A 19,858-nucleotide genomic window follows, 5' to 3' on the forward strand; every position below is an offset into this window, starting at 1 on the left:
TCAAAATACTCAAATAACGGCTCATTCGTGCCTGCTCAGTAGACACGTGCTCAGGGCAAAACATTTCCCTCTCATGAAACATCTTGGTAATAGTCGTAACAGACTCCGTACCCTGCTTGAGGGTCAAAAACTCCTGTGCCAACCGATCTCGTTCCACCGAGGGAATGTACTCATCACGAAACATGGTGGTGAACCTCTCCCAGGTCACCGCAGCAAGCTCTGCTGGAGAGTAGTGTGTTGTCGCGAACTTCCACCAGTCCTTCGCCCCTAGGCGAAGCTGGTTCAGCGCAAACCGAACCCTCAAGTGCTCCGGACACAAGCAAGTACATAAACATCTTTCAATGTCAGATACCCATCTCATCGCTGCAATCGGATCTTGCGTCCCATCAAACTTTGGTGGCTTCGTGTTGCTGAACTCCCTGAACAATAACGAATCACCCCCTTGCGGCCTAGCAGCAGCGATGGCTGTAGTGGCCGCTGCGACAGCAGCCTCAGAAAGAGTGGCATAACGTTCGTCAAAAGTCTCAATCAGCGTGGTCTTAATAGACCCAAACATCTCTGGTATCTCTTCTCTGATGGACGCATCCACCTCCTCATGGATGATCCGGCGGATCTCCTCATCACTAATCTCGCTGCTCTCTGGCATAAGTCGTGTCCTCACCATGATCTACCTCTGAAATACAACATACGATATATTAGAAATTCATTCGATCATACTCGCACTCGATACGATATATTAGAAATCCATCCTGCTCAACTCACAGGGTCACCTCTCGACTCACTGATTCAAGGCTTAACCAAAAGAGGTTGTCACATGTGATCTACTTCCTACTAGATCTGGACCTGGATTTGGCCAACTAGCGTTCTATTTCGAACATACGCCTTTCTTGTGTCATTTGTTGTTCTCGTAGTTCCCTAAATCCAGCTTGGGATGCCGCTAGTTCTCTCTGCAAGAAATTAGTACCATCCCTTGTCGCATTATGATTGTCTTCTAGGTTGCGAATGTGAATGATGTTGACTCCAGTAGCAGCATCAACCTGCATCAATCGGTCGATAGCAGCTCTACATTGTTCATCGTTACGCACCACACGACGAACTAACACTAGGAGGGCTATGTCTGTTGAGCCTCCTGCATCCAGATTGTAGAAGCTTCAGTCTCCTTGGTAAGGATGGTTCTGAACCTACTTGTTACTCCACCTGTCTAGGTTTACCGCCCACAAAAGTGTCGGGCCTTGGAAATTTTGTCGTGGATTGGGATTATGGGCAACTGGTGGTGGATTGTAGGCTTTTGATCCTGAATCAGCATCTTCGGGAAAATCTTCTTCAAAATCCTCTTCTATGGGTACTTCATGATTTTCTTCTGCCTCTGCATCGAGCCATCCTCCATTTCCCTTATTAGGAAAGTACGGGTCTCCGGGGAGATGGAATTCAGCCATTATTATCTAAGCGAGAATAGGGATATAAGAAATATCTAATATAATTAGTAAACATAATATTCAAATACAAGTTTCTACGAGAGAAACTTATGGTTAACAGATAATGAATTATGTTCGGTATAACTCCTACTAAGTCCTCTTATAAGCACATAGTGTATACTAATTATATGCAACTCGGGTCGAATAGACCTTCGAATAAATAAACCTACTCTAAATCCACATCCAAACAAGGAAAAGGAAATAAATCTTAGACCACTCATTTTAAGTCTATGCAACCTTAATCATATATAACCATGATGCATGCACTTAGTACTTATAGAACTATCAGCAAGAGTCCTTGGTTATCATGTAGTTGTTCTTAGTATATAGTGCCTAAAATACTCCTATAGTATTTTAACTTTATGTTCTATTCTAAAGTTCTTCTGTATATGTATAGTTGGTAAGTTTTAGACATGTCGCAACACTACCATCACTTCCAAACACATGTTCATCGTATCTCGAATAAATATAGTTGATCGGGCTATATTTATCCTAGATATGATTACATAACTGTCCAGGTTTGGTTGGAGTGTCCAAGTAATTTGAAAGAGAGTATCAACGAAAGGTGAGTGAGAGTAAAAATATTTATGTGTGAAAGCTTGTTTTCTGTTCTTTAATAATGTAAAATATTCCAGAAAATCCTATATTTTCTTATGTAAATGAAAAGTAGTTTTATTCCATAAAACCGTTATGTGTACGTATTGTTGTACTTATATAACATAGTTTTAGTTCATGATAAAACTATAAAATGAATGTTTTCTTTATTGTACTCTTTTCTATTTGCAAACTAGTGTTCAGTGTTTGTATTTCTTTGTAAAACCTGTAAATGTGAGTGTTCCTGGATCCACCAGATATTAATGTAAAATGTATTGTACTACTGTAAATTGTATGTTTGTAAAACTGGTACTTTAAAATTGTACTCATGTTTAGTTAATTATAAACTAATCGTATTGTTAATATCATTTTGATGAGTTATTATAACCATACTTTGACTAGATGGCCTAAATCGACACTTTGGAGGCGTCAGAATTGTTGATAACAATTGTCACTCATAGGCATGTCTGCCCAGGTGTAGCTTACAGTCTGAGTGCGGGATTGTCAATCTCATATAGATCTATACACATTTGTTTCGATCGCCATGATGGAGATTCTGGTTATAATCTCAGAAGTTTAACTATGTTGTTTAACTGTACAAACAACCTGAACATTTACTCATAAAAAGTATATAGACGTTACGTGTATAATAGTAATGAAAACCCAATCCTTCTTAAATAAATGATTAATAGTATGTTCCTTGTTTAGTATACTTGAAATATATTGGAAGTTGTTCACACTTGTCTAGTTTTGAATCAAATCCTTATTCTTTGTAAAATAGTATGCTCTTGTATACTTGACTCGTGAGTTAGTGTTCTTAAATCATAAATTATACATATTATAATTTATATGTACGTCTGTATTCATACTAATTGTTCATGAATGCAACTCCTTGCTCCACATGTTACAAAGGGTATTGAATATTGAATGAAATAACTTATATATATATATATATATATATATATATATATATATATATATATATATATATATATATATACATATACATATACAAATATATATATAACTAAAATTTAAACGACATTCGTACAAATAACCAATACCCTAAGTCCACATATAAAACAAGGAAAATGAAATAAAACGAGTTATCAATCCTAAGCCGTTTAAATCGTGTGTGTGTGTGTGTATATATATATATATATATATATGTATGTATGTATGTATGTATGTATGTATGTATATGATTTTTGGGGAAATATAAGTTTATAAAATATTTTAAAGAGTTTAACAATTTTGAAATACTTTTGGTGACTTGATGTCATTTTAACAATAAATTTGAAACCATTTGATTTGAAGATAATTGAAATCCATTTTGTAAGATATTTTGAAACCATTTGTTTGTAACACAAAATCCTTGTGTTAGACCTGTATTCCCTCCCGCTCCCCCACCCCCCCTCCCTCCCTAAAATCTATAAAAAGTATGAAAATACGGGGGTATGAACTCACCTTTTTTGAGTAGCATGATTGTTGAATAAATATTGGATGTTTATTTCCACAAGTGAAATCCCGTAGCAAAATAAGTCCTATATAGCAATTTGTATAGTATATATGCAACAAATTAGTGAATATAATCTTAGGAATGATTGGGAATTGGAATAATTTGTAAGTATAACTTACGAATTTGAGACTTAGAAGCTAAGATATTAAGTTGGGAAGTGTTCACGACCAGGAGGGGTGTTCACGGCCCAAGAACACTTGGTGTTCTTGAGTTCACGGCCAGTTGGGTGTTCTAGGCCCAGTGTTCTTGATGAATGAAGAACACCTGGAGATCCTAAGCAAGTTTTTAATAAGATTCAAAGGTTTTTGGTCGGGTGTTCTTCGTGTTTTTCGCGTGTTCTTCGTGAAAACTAGTGAAATTAACGGGTTTCAGCCTAATATAAGAAGATTGAAGGATGTTTTTAAAATGTTCTTGGCTGATGATACTTGAGAGAGAATTGTTGGAGTTTGCGGCCAGAAGTGAAAGAATGAGGAAAACCAGTCAACACTTATATATATATATATATATATATATATATATATATATATATATATATATATATATATATATATATATATATATATAGGGAGGAGTTCAGGGGCGAAGGATTCACAGCTTCGGTTCATGATCGGAAGGCAGTAGTTCGAACCCTAAGTAGGGGAGAACAGGTTATCTATGGAGAGGGCACTAGGATAGGTTTCGAATTTTGTTCTGCAGCCAGGGATCGGTAGTATATTTAGCATGGGTACGCGGGCTACTTGGCTTATGTGGTGGATACACGGATTAGGGATCAGGTTTCGGTTGCTGATGTTCTGGTTGTTAGGGAGTTTGCGGATGTATTCCCGAAGGAGTTTCCCGGTGTGCCTCTCGAGAGGCAGGTCAAGTTCAGGATCGACCTTGTGTCAGGTACGGCCTTGACTGCCAAGGCGCCTTACCGTTTGGCACCGTGTGAGATGTAGGTGTTGGGTTTTTGGTCATAAGACATCCTATGTGCTCATACAAACCCTAATACTTGGATCTAGGTTTCTCTATTGTACATGCTTTGAATCCAAGACTATAAATCCTAATTCTAGCATACATATAATAATATTAACATGAGAATAAGTTTATAGTGTTACCTTGATTGTTATGTAGCAATAACAATTCCAAATCTCCTTGTATTGACTTTGGAAGGCTTAGAGTCACAAGTGTCACTCCTCTAATGGCTCACAAACACCATAAGCAAGTGGAGAAGGTATAAGGAGAGAGGTGAGAGGTTAGAATTCGTATCTAGGACCTCTTGGGAAGGGATACACGAATTCATGGCCCTAGGGGTGTTTATATAGGTGTAGAGATAGGGTTTCAGTCATTATCCTTATCTAGTTGATTATCCATTAAGCAACCAATAAGATAATCCTTGAATCCTTATCATACTCGAATTCTAAGGGATTTACACCTCAAATTCGTTCACCATATATATAAGATAATCCTTACCTTATTTTGTAACTATCACATAATTACAAATCAGCCCCTCTAGTTTAATTAATTACATTTGATCACAAAACTAATTCTTAATTAATTATTGACCAATATTAATTAAACAAATATGATTTCTCCTTTAATATATTATTCTTATAACATATTAATAAATCATATTATCCTCTCTCTCTTTATTCATTTCTCCAATCAAGTTGCTTTGGTGAAGGCAACCCAAAAGGACCATGCACCATCGGGTCAAGTACATACCAAAATAGTTATGGACTTAGACACTAATCCAACAGCCTCCCACTTGGATAAGTCTAACAACTATTCTGCGTATGACTTCAGATCCCGATCTGCAATCGTAGCTTTCCAAAGCCGCTGTCAACTCTGATCATATCAGATACGCGTGTCCTTAGATAAGGGATCATATATTCCTCCATTCTTGATATCGTCTGAGACATGATTTCTAATCATTCTCTTTGTACTACTTCTCGATTTCCGATTTATGAAGACAGACTAATTGAACAAATCAAATTAGCCCTAGCCCGGCCGAGCATTTACGTATGTCATCACTAAACCATCGAGGGGCCCAAAGATATCGCTTTTATCCTACATTGGATAAAAGGAACGGATAAACTTTGATACAATGCTTGCTTGCACTCACTCACCGAATTACACACAACAATATGTTTTATAACACCAAGTTACTGGTGCGTTTACATATTATCAATGTGCAACCGATTCGCAAGATACAACTCACACATCTCGGTTTCAAGAATATAAGATGTTATCGTCTCACCAATCACTCGTAATACAATTCATGGAGTGATCCAAGTGAGCGTGGGTTTAATCCAATGCTCAAATCATATTCATAAGCACTCATGAACGTTGCAGCAAACATTTGCTTATGTCTAATACTCTTCTAAACAATCCACACACCAATTAACGACAGTCTTCATTCATATCTACTTCCAACATATGAACGATTGTGGCCCGTTTGAATAATTCGATTATTCTTAATAAACTCAATTATTCTGGAAGTCAAAACATGCAAGGTGAAACACAAGAATAATACTAATCCCATATGGCCTCAAACCTTTGAGTATAAACAAAACACGTTTTATTTATCACCATATCGATTACTCATTATTTTTCGTTTCGGGTAATCAACTTCGCATTTGAATTCCAACACTTGTCCCATGCTCCTAGCATGCACACAATGTTTACCTATGGTTCTTACTTTTGCGAAATAGACAAATTGAACACATTTCCAATCATTCTCATTTTACAACACCAAATCCATTTTCTTAAGTGTAAGAATGTCAAATTCTTGTTACTTATAGAATATACTAGATTCTAATACTATGATCCTTTTGTAATGTCACTGCACCAAAGTCTCAAAGACTATTGCCAATGATATTACAAATTCCTCTATCGGAGATTGTTACAAGACAATTCCTTAGATATGATGTCTCTCACTCAAAGTACATTCCTGTGAACATCCTTTCGCATAAAGTTTCTAATCTAGACATAGATTTTACTTCCCAACATGGACACACTTCCATATTTTCTATATGACAACTCATTCTTAATAGAATCTTATCTATTCGTAATGATGTCGATATCGTCCATCCAATATGGAAACACTTCCATAATTTCCAATACTATACTTCCAACTACTCGCAAGCGACCAATCCTCGTCGAACTTTGGATTGTCCTTTGATAGTTGTTTAATTATTTTAGTCAAAACCAATTCTAGTCCCTTTTCCCTCTAAATGCACTATACATTTGGAAAATTTTAGAATGGTCAAACATTAAAGCATTCGCAATCGATCCTATACCCGAAGCGTATGGGACACAACGCATAATGTTTTATTTGCTATGTTCTCAAAACTCGAATTGCGAAGAGGAATGCCGTAATCACAATCGAAATTTTAAGAACACACTATGTACCTTTGACTAAATTTATTAACATTCCACAACCTAATCCTTTAGATTTGAAATGAAGCATAATATTCTCTCCCTTAATTATAGCAAAACAACCTTTCAACTCTTACAACTTTGCAAAGTATGACTCTTGTTTTCTATAATTAATATTGCCAACTATGCAATACGTGCCTTAATAATCATACAATCATAACATTTATGCTCCCACTATCATGATGATTATTATAAAACATAACACTTATGCTCCCACTAGCTTCGACATGTATTCATAAACATCTTAACTTTCTATAAAAACAATACTTATTGAATTTCTTAAGTTCATGTTTCTAATACTTAGTGCTTTGATAATATTTTATCAAGGCTTCTTGAACTTATACACTTTTGCCTTAGATAGTTCATATGTGTGTCTTAACAATTAAGACTAATTGCCAAACCTCACAATTCAAATTATGGAAAGGGATGCCGTAACCATGATCGAATTTGAGAATGAAATTTTACAATCACTATCTTTTAAAATCTTTCTTAGTGAAAGCATTTTCTCACAATCATTTTCATGAAGGAGGAAATCTTATGACACTTAGATTTAAACGGTGTATGTGTTCCTATCCATGCGAATTTGTTAAAACCAAAGTTTACGACAAATTCAAACTCATATGGATCGAACTTTCTTAATCTTGATTTCTTGCCTTATGGTAGCACAGCTGCCCACCACGTCTTCCAAGTAGTTAAGCATCTTACCTTTTTTCCTATCAATGTACCTTTCATTGATCAAGGTCATTGCCTTTTACGCATTCAAATGAGAACTCATAGGACTCACATGCATAATTAACTCGATTGGATTGGCACAGAAACAAAATAATGTCTTTACGATAGGTTGTAAACCTCAACTCGTGTGCTAGTGATGATCGATAAGGTTTATTTGATTTGTTCTTGAAACTTTTCGAGACCATTAAGACTCCCACTGACTCCTTGACATATAAGATTCTTTTGTCAATAAATATTTCTTGACAAACAAATTTTCAAGAGTTAGTGTAGCTTGTATCAAAACACTTCATAAATTGGTCATAGTTGGTCTTTGTCTTATCCAAGACATCACAACTTTCCACATTTGATGAATGTTATAAACCTTTAATACTTTTTACTCATTGTCACAATCTTAACTTTAAGACTTGTTATTGGAACAAAGTATGATTGTCTTCTTGATTTGACCATTTCATCAATCTTTGATTCCTCTTCTTGGACATACAATTGTACCAAGACTCACTTAGAGGATCAATTGAGATATGGTTCTTAATCATTAAGACCTATCATAAAGCATAAAAGCCACTCTCCCTTCTTCTTAGAATGGAGAAACTCTTATCTTTCTGCCTATTTGATTCTTCTTATTCGTTTTGCTATTGATCTAAACCCTTTAATCAATTCAAAATTACACTTAATCTTGTAAGTATAATCATATTTACTAAACCTTTAGTAAATGATGACAAATATCTTTGTTACTCTTATGGTGAACTTGATCAACACACAACTTTGTGTACTCGATCTCCTAGTCCTTCACTTGACACTTTGTCAACGAATTAGTCTAATTATCAAATATGAAATTTCTCATTCATCATGCAACCAAGTTGCATGATTCCAAGTTTCTGTCCAATTGAAACTTGGGCGATGAGAAACTCTCCCTATTTGGTAAATTCTTGACTTTCCATAACACAATAAGAAACAAATCCATTATTGCTAATAATTTTAACATCAATTTTTCATACACGCCATTGTAAGGATAAATAAATAAATTTTAAAATCAAAATTTATTTTATTGCGGAAAAATTTGTCCTTCACAATGCAACTCATTGAAAAACTTATGCGAATACATATTTCTTAGCAATCTAATTCTAACTCTAAGTAGTAGCTTAAGAATCTAATCTTCGAGAAATGCAATCGAAATCCATTCCTTCACGGTTAGATTCTGCTCACTTCTTCCCTTAAGCTTCTCTTCTTTTCTTTGATCCTTCTAAACATCAATTGTAATCTTATCACATTATGTATTCAGAATCTAGAATGAAGCTTAAAAGAGTTAGTCAATGGATTTTACCTAAATTAGAGCCATACGTTTCGACTCTCCCATCTCTTAGATCTCTTAGGTAAATAGGGCAGCTTCGTCTCCAATGCCCCTTCTCTTGGCAATAAAAGCAAATTGACTCTTTTGGAACAACACATGGAACTACTTCAGACATCGCCTTTCTCTTATGATCAAACTTTTCGATCATTGCATGTCTTTCATTGCCATTGTCTATATCCATAGAGGTCTTGAAGGCAGATTCACCAATCAACTTTGCTTTTCTATTGCGCCAAACCATTATTGGTTCAGCAGCAATAAGCATGTAGGTGAGATCTATAAGGGTCACGTCGTGGTTCATCATATAGTACTCTCTTACGAACTCACTATACGAGTTAGGAAGTGATTGAAGAACCCAATCAACAGCCATCTCTTCACCGACAACGAATCTCATCATTCTAAACTTATCAATGTGTGACTTCATCCCTAAGACGTGTGCACACACCGACTTTCCTTCTTTATGTTTACTTGCCAAAAGGGCTTGAGTGATATTGAACCTTTCAATTTTACAATCTTGTGGGTTAGGGAGAATAATTGGAGGAGGATGAGGAAGTGAAGCATGATTTCTTGTTCCTCGATCGAATCGTGGAATATCATCTTCATGTGGAATGCTTGTTCCACGGAATTTGCGAAGACCATAGTTGTCGAACTTTGACATCGGGAGAAAAACGAATTCAAATTAGTTGATTGATTGAGTCCTTGGTAAATCACCCAAATGAAATTCCAAGGCTAGGACCCAACACAATATCCTACAACTCGGGAGAGGGATGTCGTAACCCAAATCGCAGAACATTTGAAGGTAAGTGAATGACGATTCACTAGTTTCCACCATGAAAAACGAAAAGAAGTTTAAGTTTTAAATCTATGAAAACTCCTAGATCCTTTGAGATTCATTGAACATTTCAATGGCATGTTTAAATCTCGATATGCCCCTCTTGTTTGTGACTGGGATGCCGAGGATCACAAAGCGGGTGTGAATAACCATGCAAACTACATGGTGCCCTCACATGTTACAATCACCTATTCGATGTGCCGGTAAACCACACACGCTCCACCGAACTATGACAAACATTGAGTCAGCCTTTGCTACCTTTGCTTAGAACCATTTAGTGTGCCGGTAAACCACACACGCTCCACTAACGTCTTCGCAAGGGCACAAAGTGTAATTTCATGGAATTGCATCAATTCACTTTTGCCTAAGTAACTAAGATTGGGAATTTGAAAAACATTTAGTTACTTTGTATTTCATTATACTTATAATGGAAGGTTTCGTCCTATCTTACCCGTTCGGCTAATGACCCTCCACTAGTCAAGAGTGCGGTGGGTAAGAGTGGATACCCATTCAATCGCCATTTTATAGGCAATTTCCTTAAACACCCCTTATAGACCAGTTTCGTGAATGAGGCCTACTAACGGTAAGACTGACTTTTACTCATACATATATATAATGTTATACCTTTAATGTTATATATAGTATAGGGTGTATTTTATACTTTTAAAATACTATGTGGTTAACTTTAATAATTACACTATTAATTCAATTAAATTGTTAACCTAAACTTTTATGGATTTATTAAACCTCTTTTAATTATACTCCTTAATTAATTAATAAAACCATAAAGGGGTGATTTGAACTTTTCAAAACATTACTAGAGTTTTAGAATTTAACATTTCTAATTAACCTTTTAATCAACCTTTAAATTCCAAAACTTGAGGGCAAGTTTTTGAAACATTTCAAAACATTAGGGTTTTAACTATTTAAATTTCAAAACAACAAAACTTTTGGGGTTCAAATTTAAACTATAAAACCTAAAGGGATAAATTGAAACTATTTCACAAGATAATTCAAATCTAAATTACAAATAATCAAACTTTATCTAATAAAACAAGTGATTATCTAAATTTTGACAATTATCTTCTATTTTGGTAAGGATAATCACATAATAATGAAAAAATTCGGATTTTATCTCAAAAGCAAGTTTATGGTAATTATCCAAAACCAAAACAGGAAGAAAATCGCGAATCTGAGCTGTCAGACCCTTTGACTCGTCGAGTCTGGACCTGGACTCGTCGAGTACAGCTGACTCGGTGAGTTCACCAAGTGACTCGGCGAGTCAAACATTCAGAAACTCAAAAAATCGATTTTCAGTGCTTATTTCGATCAAATATGCATCAATACAATTGAAACCAACCTGGCTCTGATACCACTGTTGGGTTTTTGGTCATAAGACATCCTATGTGCTCATACAAACCCTAATACTTGGATCTAGGTTTCTCTATTGTACATGCTTTGAATCCAAGACTATAAATCCTAATTCTAGCATACATATAATCATATTAACATGAGAATAAGTTTATAGTGTTACCTTGATTGTTATGTAGCAATAACAATTCCAAATCTCCTTGTATTGACTTTGGAAGGCTTAGAGTCACAAGTGTCACTCCTCTAATGGCTCACAAACACCATAAGCAAGTGGAGAAGGTATAAGGAGAGAGGTGAGAGGTTAGAATTCGTATCTAGGACCTCTTGGGAAGGGATACACGAATTCATGGCCCTAGGGGTGTTTATATAGGTGTAGAGATAGGGTTTCAGTCATTATCCTTATCTAGTTGATTATCCATTAAGCAACCAATAAGATAATCCTTGAATCCTTATCATACTCGAATTCTAAGGGATTTACACCTCAAATTCGTTCACCATATATATAAGATAATCCTTACCTTATTTTGTAACTATCACATAATTACAAATCAGCCCCTCTAGTTTAATTAATTACATTTGATCACAAAACTAATTCTTAATTAATTATTGACCAATATTAATTAAACAAATATGATTTCTCCTTTAATATATTATTCTTATAACATATTAATAAATCATATTATCCTCTCTCTCTTTATTCATTTCTCCAATCAAGTTGCTTTGGTGAAGGCAACCCAAAAGGACCATGCACCATCGGGTCAAGTACGTACCAAAATAGTTATGGACTTAGACACTAATCCAACAGTAGGAGTTGTCATCTCAGTTGCAGGAACTGTTAGGCAAGCAATTCATCAGGCCGATCAGTTCTTCGTGGGGAGCACCGATTTTATTTGTCAAAAAGAAGGATGGGTCGCACGGGATGTGCATTGATTACCGGGAGTTAGACAAGTTAACGGTGAAGAAGTATTATCCCCTTCTACAGATCAATGATCTATTTGATCAGTTGTAGGGTGCATCTTGGTTGTTGTAACGACCCAAAATCAAGAGTAAAAATTCCTTTTTTATTATAACCAAAACATTGAAACCATTTATTTCAAACATTCCAAAACATTGTTAATTAAAACATTTATCAGAGTTCATCCCAAAATCATTTACTACGGAAATCATAGGTGTGTGCACTGCGATCGACCCGAGCCCTTCTTTTCAAAATCGATGATACCTGAAACAATAAAAAAAATTGTAAGCACGAAGCTTAGTGTGTTCCCCATAGCATACCCCACACACAAACCACATAACACGCATCATATCAGCTATACAAGCTACCTCTACCACATATCATATATCACCTTAGCTATAAAGCTATCTCTAACATTAGCCATAAGGCTATATCTACCGTTAGCTATAAAAGTTATCTCTACCCTTAGCCATAAAGGCTATCTCTACCATTAGCTATAAAAGTTATCTCTACCAAAGCCATAGAGACTATCTCTACCGTTAGCCATAAAGGCTATTTTTACCACAAATCAACACATAATCATGCCACACGCCTCTACACAACAAGTATACCGATTATCATAAAATGGGACGACCTTGGTGCCTTAGACCCATTGGTATGGTGAGAAGACTCACCTCGAATGCAGAAGCTTCCTAAAAGAATTCACTAGTTGCTCCCTGGTCGACTTCCTAAGCTATCAATACCAAATCAATATACCCAATTAGCAATTGGGTCCCATGCCATAATCCTTAATCCATGCATGGGGTAAAATGACCATTCTACCCCTGGCCCAATATGATCCAAAACTAAGGCCCAAACACAAAACAAAAACCCAACACTATAATGTCCATAAATCCATCAATGGCCCAATTTTCCAAATTCAACCTAAACCTCTACATGGGTCTTTCCATGAGGCCCAATCATTCTTTTCAATCCAACACACTTACCAATCCAATGATCCAATAATAATTCTCCAATGGCCCAAGGACCAAGCCCATTGGGTCCACTAAAGATAAATATTCCTACAAGGCCCAAGTCTTCCTAGGAGAGTACGCCCAGCGTACCTCTTCTGTACGCTTAGCGTACCGAACAAAAGGGTTGTACGTGCAACGTACTACATTGTACGCCCAACATACAAACAGTTGACGCACAAAATCCATTAAGTTCTTAATGCTTCAAACCAAGGGGGTTTTATAATACAAAAAGGCTTTGCAGCACAAGTTGTTACTCGTTTGCCTTCTCATTTGTTGTACGATGATAACTGAGATTCATTAATAAAAAATATATAATTAAAAGAAAAATAAAAATATCTCTCTTTCTCTCTCACTCTCTCTCTCTCTCTCTCTCTCTCTCGAACAAGAAGGGCGTAGTTTCTAGCCTAAAATACATTATGATACATCAATTTACGCCTCCATATTTTAATTTCTACATATGTAGAGTTGGAGGCATTAACCTAGTATCAAGAGGTTTAAGATTTTCGATAAATGCTTTAATCGTTTTCTCTATGTTTCTCTTGCGTCGCCGGAGAATAATGACCTGAGAGCCACCGCCACTTTGCCAGATTCCATCACCATCACTACTTTGTCACCCACCACACAACCCACCATTAATGATACCTCGATTCTCCCTCTTTCACCGTCTAAATCACCTACCCTATCGGATCTGAAGCCACCATCTTGTCGGTAAGATGAAGAATGATGAATTACAGGTAAGATGAAGAAGGTTCTTTAGGTAAATCGTACCGCCACTCCACCTATTGCCACCAAAACTTCTTGGGATGCTAACCCTCACCCAAATCATCGATAAATCGCAGCAACCGTCATCTTCTTCATTTGTGTCGGCTCTTAGGTCTTTTGACAACCTCCACCACTTGACCAAATTATAGGTAACTGGAATGAAATCGGGGATGATAGGGCCAAAATTTGAGACCAAATTTGTAGAAATTGGCACTCTACCTGTGTGTGTCTAGGGTTTTTATTGGGGGTGATAGAAGGTTAGCAAAGGAAGATTCTGATGCTAAAAGAACTTTAGCATTACTCGAAGCAATCCTAACAATCTCGATTCTCAAATCGTCACTATCTACAACATTTTAAATTTCGGAATCGGCAATGCCTCGTAAGCACTTCCCTCCCATATTTAAACCAATCGATTTCAAGAAGCAATCGATTCTCATATGAATCGATTCATGAAAAACATTGGTCAATCGATGTTGTTCTACTTACCCCTAACGTCGACATCTCCCACTGCAAGTGGTCACCTTTGATTGTCTTCCTCTTCTCTCGTTGGTACTTGTCGGATGCTTCTCCGGTGATGAAACTGATGAACAGTTCATTTTTTGCTTATACCCATTTCAAGGAAAAGGGGAAAATAGTGAAGTTCTTTGAGACAAAACGGAAAAAAGGATTAGAGAGAGAGAGAAATAAAGAGAGAGAGAGAGAGAGAGAGATATGAAACTGAGGATGCTTCTCCGGTGATGAAACCGATGAACTCAGTTTATTTTTTGCTTATACCCATTTCAAAGAAAACGGAGTGAAGTTCTTTGAGACAAAAGAGAAAAAAGGATTAAAGATTTTAAGAGAGAGAGAGAGAGAGAGAGAGAGAGAGAGAGAGAGAGAGAGAGAGAGAGAGAGAGAGAGAGAGAGAGAGAGAGAGAGACCCTTTGTAATTAAATAATAAAATAATAGAAAAATAAAAGGAAAAATAAAAAAGAAAAGGAAACAACAAATAGAAATGGATAAATCCATTATTTGAAGAGTTTTTAAAGTGTATTGAACCAAAAACTCAACAAAATAAAAAATTTAGACTTCATTGTATTATTTCAAACTTGTTTTTATTATAGTGATAATTTTCAGTGGATCATTTGTGTAGTTTAATCAAACAAAAATCTTGTATAGAGTTTTTGCTCATGAGCTTTGTGATTATCATAAATTGAGAGTTAGGGTTGTGTCATTTTCTCTTGCGTTTGTCGTTAGAAACTAAAAGCCAATTGGTTCATAGGCCATATGAGCCGTCCCACCACAAATGCTCAAAGTATATACTTTTTACCTATAAAAAAGGCGGACTTTCCATGATTACATTCCCCATCAAAAGCTCATAGGATTTCGCCGGATGTACGTCTTATGCATCAAACTTCAAATCCCTCGTCACGTCATTTTCATTTAAACCCTAAAAACGAATCCCTCAATCCCCAAAATCGTTAATAAACTCCATCATAGCAATATTCGTCCCTTCCCCTGAAACTAAATTCTTCAGTAAACCATTAAAAATGGAGTCCAAGAAGGACGAGCTCCGGTACCACCATTTTAGCCATGACCATTTCTTAGATTACACCAAACTACAGCCACACGGCCACGCATCTTGCTCCGGCTGCCGGCAGACCATATCGCAGGGAAGATTCTACTACAAGTGCAAACTATGCGGTTTTTACCTTCATCAAACCTGCTTCAATATGCCCGAAAATGTCACCCACCCTTCTGACCCGAATCATAATCTCACCCTTGAAACCTTCCCTACTACTTCCAAACTTCCGATTAAATGCAAAGCTTGCGAAAATCCGATCAAGGGGTTTTACTATCGGTGTTCCAAATGTATCAATTACTACCATACCTTATGCTTAGCCGCTCCTTTGTCTATGAAAACCCCTTTGCATCGTCACTCGCTTAATATCGAATTCAAGCCTGTTTATGATTTCCAGTGTGATCTGTGCGATAAACCAAGTTACAGTGGGTGGATGTATCACTGTAATTTATGCGAATTTGATGCTCATCTTTCGTGTGTTCTTACCAATAAAGGATCCCTGCAACCTGCGGTGCAATCTTCGGCGAAGGGTAACCAGCAACGAGATGAGCTAATCGAGTTGCTAACAAGAGGTTTGGATCTTCATCAACCACATGATCAAAATCAATCGAACATGGTTTCTAATGATCAAGATATTGCAAACCAGAGCTTTCAGCTTAGCGAAACGTGTTTCTCGATAGATTTTCAGAACTCGTTGCTTGGAAACGATGGTGATAAGATGCAGTACTTAGGTCATGGAGGTGTTGTTCATGAAGCGGTGATCCCGGAAGATTCGAGAATGTCTGGAGGTACTACAGATGATGGTGATTCGCAACAGCAAGTTTTTGAAGAATCCAAGAGATCGGAGAGAAGTAGAAGTTCGAATTACAGTCAGAAATCTATGGCGGCGTCTTCGGGTGTGATCGGAGCTCATATTTGGACGGAATTAGAGGAAGCTACCGAGAAAAGGATGTCGAAGCCGGGAGATACGAGACTTGCTGAATCCAACACAGTAAGTTTACAAATTCGTTTAATTAAAAATTATTAATTTTATTTTTCATAAAAAAATATAAATTGATGATTGTAAAAGTAAAAATAAAAATATACTACATTTTACGACTTATTAATTATAATTTTGTTTTTTTAGGGGAGACTGCGTTTAAGCAGGCGAAACTTCATGTGCTGCTTTCATGGGCAGATTTCTTCGTGATGCTTCTTACATCCACTAGTGTTTTTGCTTTAAATTGTATTTAAATATTATATATTTGAATCTTATATTATTTTTAACTGATAATAAACGTAGTCGAAGTAATTAATGAATTATGGAATTATACAAAAACCTTTTTCAAAACACTCTAAATTTAGTAATTTACACACTATGAAGTATAAACCTCTCATGAGCATATTTACGTAAATATTAATTTCAAATAATCTTTCAAAAATACACACTTTAACATTTCTCAAGAAAACATCATCCTCTTTAACCATCTTTGCAAAAATGGACGTCTTTAACATATTAGTTTGGCAGAAAAGATCTCAGACAACGTTAATAAATCAGATATATGTTAAAAAATATTAAGGAAATCTTCATTAAAATCTCATTATTTTACCCTAATTTACAAAAGAATTTCAAACTAAATTTTTTGGAAAGGGAACTTCCCTAACGAGGGTTTCCAGGCCAGCTTCTGCACACCAACTAATCCCCCGCTGCAAACATAAAGCTTTGCCTCATGCCCTGGAATCACTGCAGGCGAACCTCCATGGCCACAAGAGCTGAGTGGTGCCAGGATTCGAACATGGATCAATAGGTTATCCATCATATCTTCCACATGCCTTACCAAGTCACCACAACCCAATTGGTTACCAAACTAAAATTTGATTACGAAAAAATATGAATTACCAGTAACAACGGCAATCTGAATTTTTTTCCTTGTTTACAGATTTCATTGTTGACCCGAACGCTAGTTAATTAATAAGTTAGTAAATCTCTCTCAAAATTCCATTATTTTACCATAATTTACATATAAGTCTCAAACTAAAATCTATTTATGAAATTCTTTTTCTAGCATCTTGCTAGGCTTAATAATATTCCACCGTTCCAAAAAAAAAATATTTACGAAAAACCATGAATTACAGATAATGGTAATGATTTGACATTTTTCTCCTTCTAACACACATTTCACGGGTTTCATAATTAAAGTGGATATCTAGTCATTCAATGCGCAACTAAGATATATATATATATATATATATATATATATATATATATATATATATATATATATATATATATATATATAGACACACACACGGGCTGTGCATGGATTGGTTTTGGATCCAAACCCAAGCCAACCCATAAATGGTTGGTTTCTGGTTTCAGAACCCAATAGGATCGGTTTCTAATCGGTTTGGTTTCTTGGGTTTTGAGGTCGGTTTGGGTAGTTTTTCGGTTTCTTGGGTTCAACCCATACACTGACGTGTTCTGGGTTTAAACTCATGGGTTTTGGGTTCAAACCCATTTTCCAAAAATAAAGCAAGAAGTTAAATACTTCAAAAAACACCAAATTGAAGTTCAATACTTTAAGAAACATGAGTCTTATAACCAAATAGTCTATTATAAGTTACACCAAAGCCCCAAATAGTCTATTACAACATAAACACAATCAAGTATGGGTCGGTTTCTTGAGTTGGATGGATCGGTTTCTTGGGGCGGTTTGTCGGTTTTAAGTATGGGTCGGTTTCTTGGGTTGGATGGGTCGGTTTCTAGGTAGAAACCGAAACCGAACCCGACTTTTCGGTTTCTAGAAAATTCAAACCCTAACTGTTGGTTTTGCTTCAGTTTCGGTTTTTTCGGTTTTGATTTCGTCGATTTTAGTCGGTTTCTTGGTTAGGGTTTGCTCACCCCTAATACACACACTAAAAAACTTAATATTATGATACATTCTATATTTTTTAAAATATAAAATGCATCCAACGAAAATTACAATAATTATATAAAATAGCACTTACTTCATCATTTTTGAAGTTTATAAGAAATTACACATTGTTTATCTCATTTTATGTAACTCAACGTATCCATCACATCAGCTCATTTACGATCATTTTTTGTGACACACATTTTACTTGTTTCATTGATGACCTTCACTCTTAGTCATTAAATAAGATGATGAGATGGATATCAAGTCATTATATACTTATAAAGGAAACATTTTTCCTTTCACCACATTTATTTGAAACTCTCATTCTTTTTTTCTTTCACCACATTCATTTGAAACTTCCATGACTTTTCAATTTCTTTCTAATAATGATTATAAGTTGGTTAATAAGGTTAAATAAATATAAAAGCTAAAGTGTAATCATATATAAACTAAATTTCAATATTAAAAGAATATATTTTTTTCTACTTATAAAGTTATGTTTTTAACTTTTCACATATTATACTTAATTTATTAGGTCTAATATGTTGTTGTATGTAAACCATTATCATTTTAAAGCTACAACTTTTGAACAATTTGTATAACATACTTAAATTGTAAATTTAAATATAACCTTATCAGGTCAACTTAAATGTAAATTTTAGTTCAACTTAAACAACCTAAATAATATTTTGTAAATAGTTAAAAGTAATAAATTGTAGTCTTTTTCTAATAATGATTATAAGTTGGTTAATAATGTTAAATAAGTATCAAACTTAAAATTTAATCATAAATAAACTAAAATTCAATATTAAAATAATTTTTTTTTTACTTCTACTTATAAATTTATGTCTTTAACTTTTAACATATTATACTTAATTTATTAGATTTAATATGTTGTTGTATGTAAACCATTATCAAATTAAAGGTATAACTTTTGAACAGTTTGGACAAATTACTTAAACTGTTAATTAAATTTAACATTATAGTGTCAACTTAAATATAAATTTCAATTCCACTGGAAAACCCCAAATAATATTTTGGGAATAGTTAAAAGTATAGATTATAGTGTTAAATGCAAAAACTAAATTGTAATATGAATTTAACTAAAATATATCCTAAAGATATTTTATAATCGTTAAAAGTTTTCAAATAAGTAGCTTAAAATAACTTACAATAAAAATCGTTATAAATAACTCTATATAAATGATTATATTAACTCTATAATCAAAAAACAATGCTTGATGTTTTAAATAATTATAATGATAGAAATTAAAACGTTAAGCAAACAAATTTTAAAAAATTAATTAACAATAACAACAACTATAAATAACATTAAACCATATATTATATTCAAATTTATTCATGAGTAACAGATGGGTAAA

The 19,858-nt window shown here is 35.0% G+C and overlaps 1 protein-coding gene across 1 annotated transcript; it reads left to right on the forward strand.

Moving 5' to 3' along the window:
* Positions 1-15,376: 15,376 nt before the first annotated feature.
* On the forward strand, positions 15,377-16,838 carry LOC145012222 (uncharacterized). Its single transcript, XM_078971019.1, has 2 exons — positions 15,377-16,570; positions 16,706-16,838. Exons 1-2 carry the CDS (start codon positions 15,548-15,550, stop codon positions 16,766-16,768), a joined length of 1,086 nt encoding a protein of 361 aa, XP_078827145.1. The 5' UTR covers positions 15,377-15,547; the 3' UTR covers positions 16,769-16,838.
* Positions 16,839-19,858: the final 3,020 nt, after the last annotated feature.

The sequence above is a fragment of the Lactuca saligna genome, chromosome 8, assembly GCF_052625555.1.
Source record: "Lactuca saligna cultivar CGN05327 chromosome 8, ASM5262555v1, whole genome shotgun sequence".
Classification (NCBI taxonomy): domain Eukaryota; kingdom Viridiplantae; phylum Streptophyta; class Magnoliopsida; order Asterales; family Asteraceae; genus Lactuca; species Lactuca saligna.

Coding starts and splice junctions, on each gene's coding strand:
- LOC145012222 (XM_078971019.1), top strand. CDS start 15,548: ATGGAGTCCAAGAAGGACGAGCTCCGGTACCACCATTTTAGCCATGAC. Junction 16,571..16,705: donor GACTTGCTGAATCCAACACA/GTAAGTTTACAA, acceptor TTGTTTTTTTAG/GGGAGACTGCGTTTAAGCAG.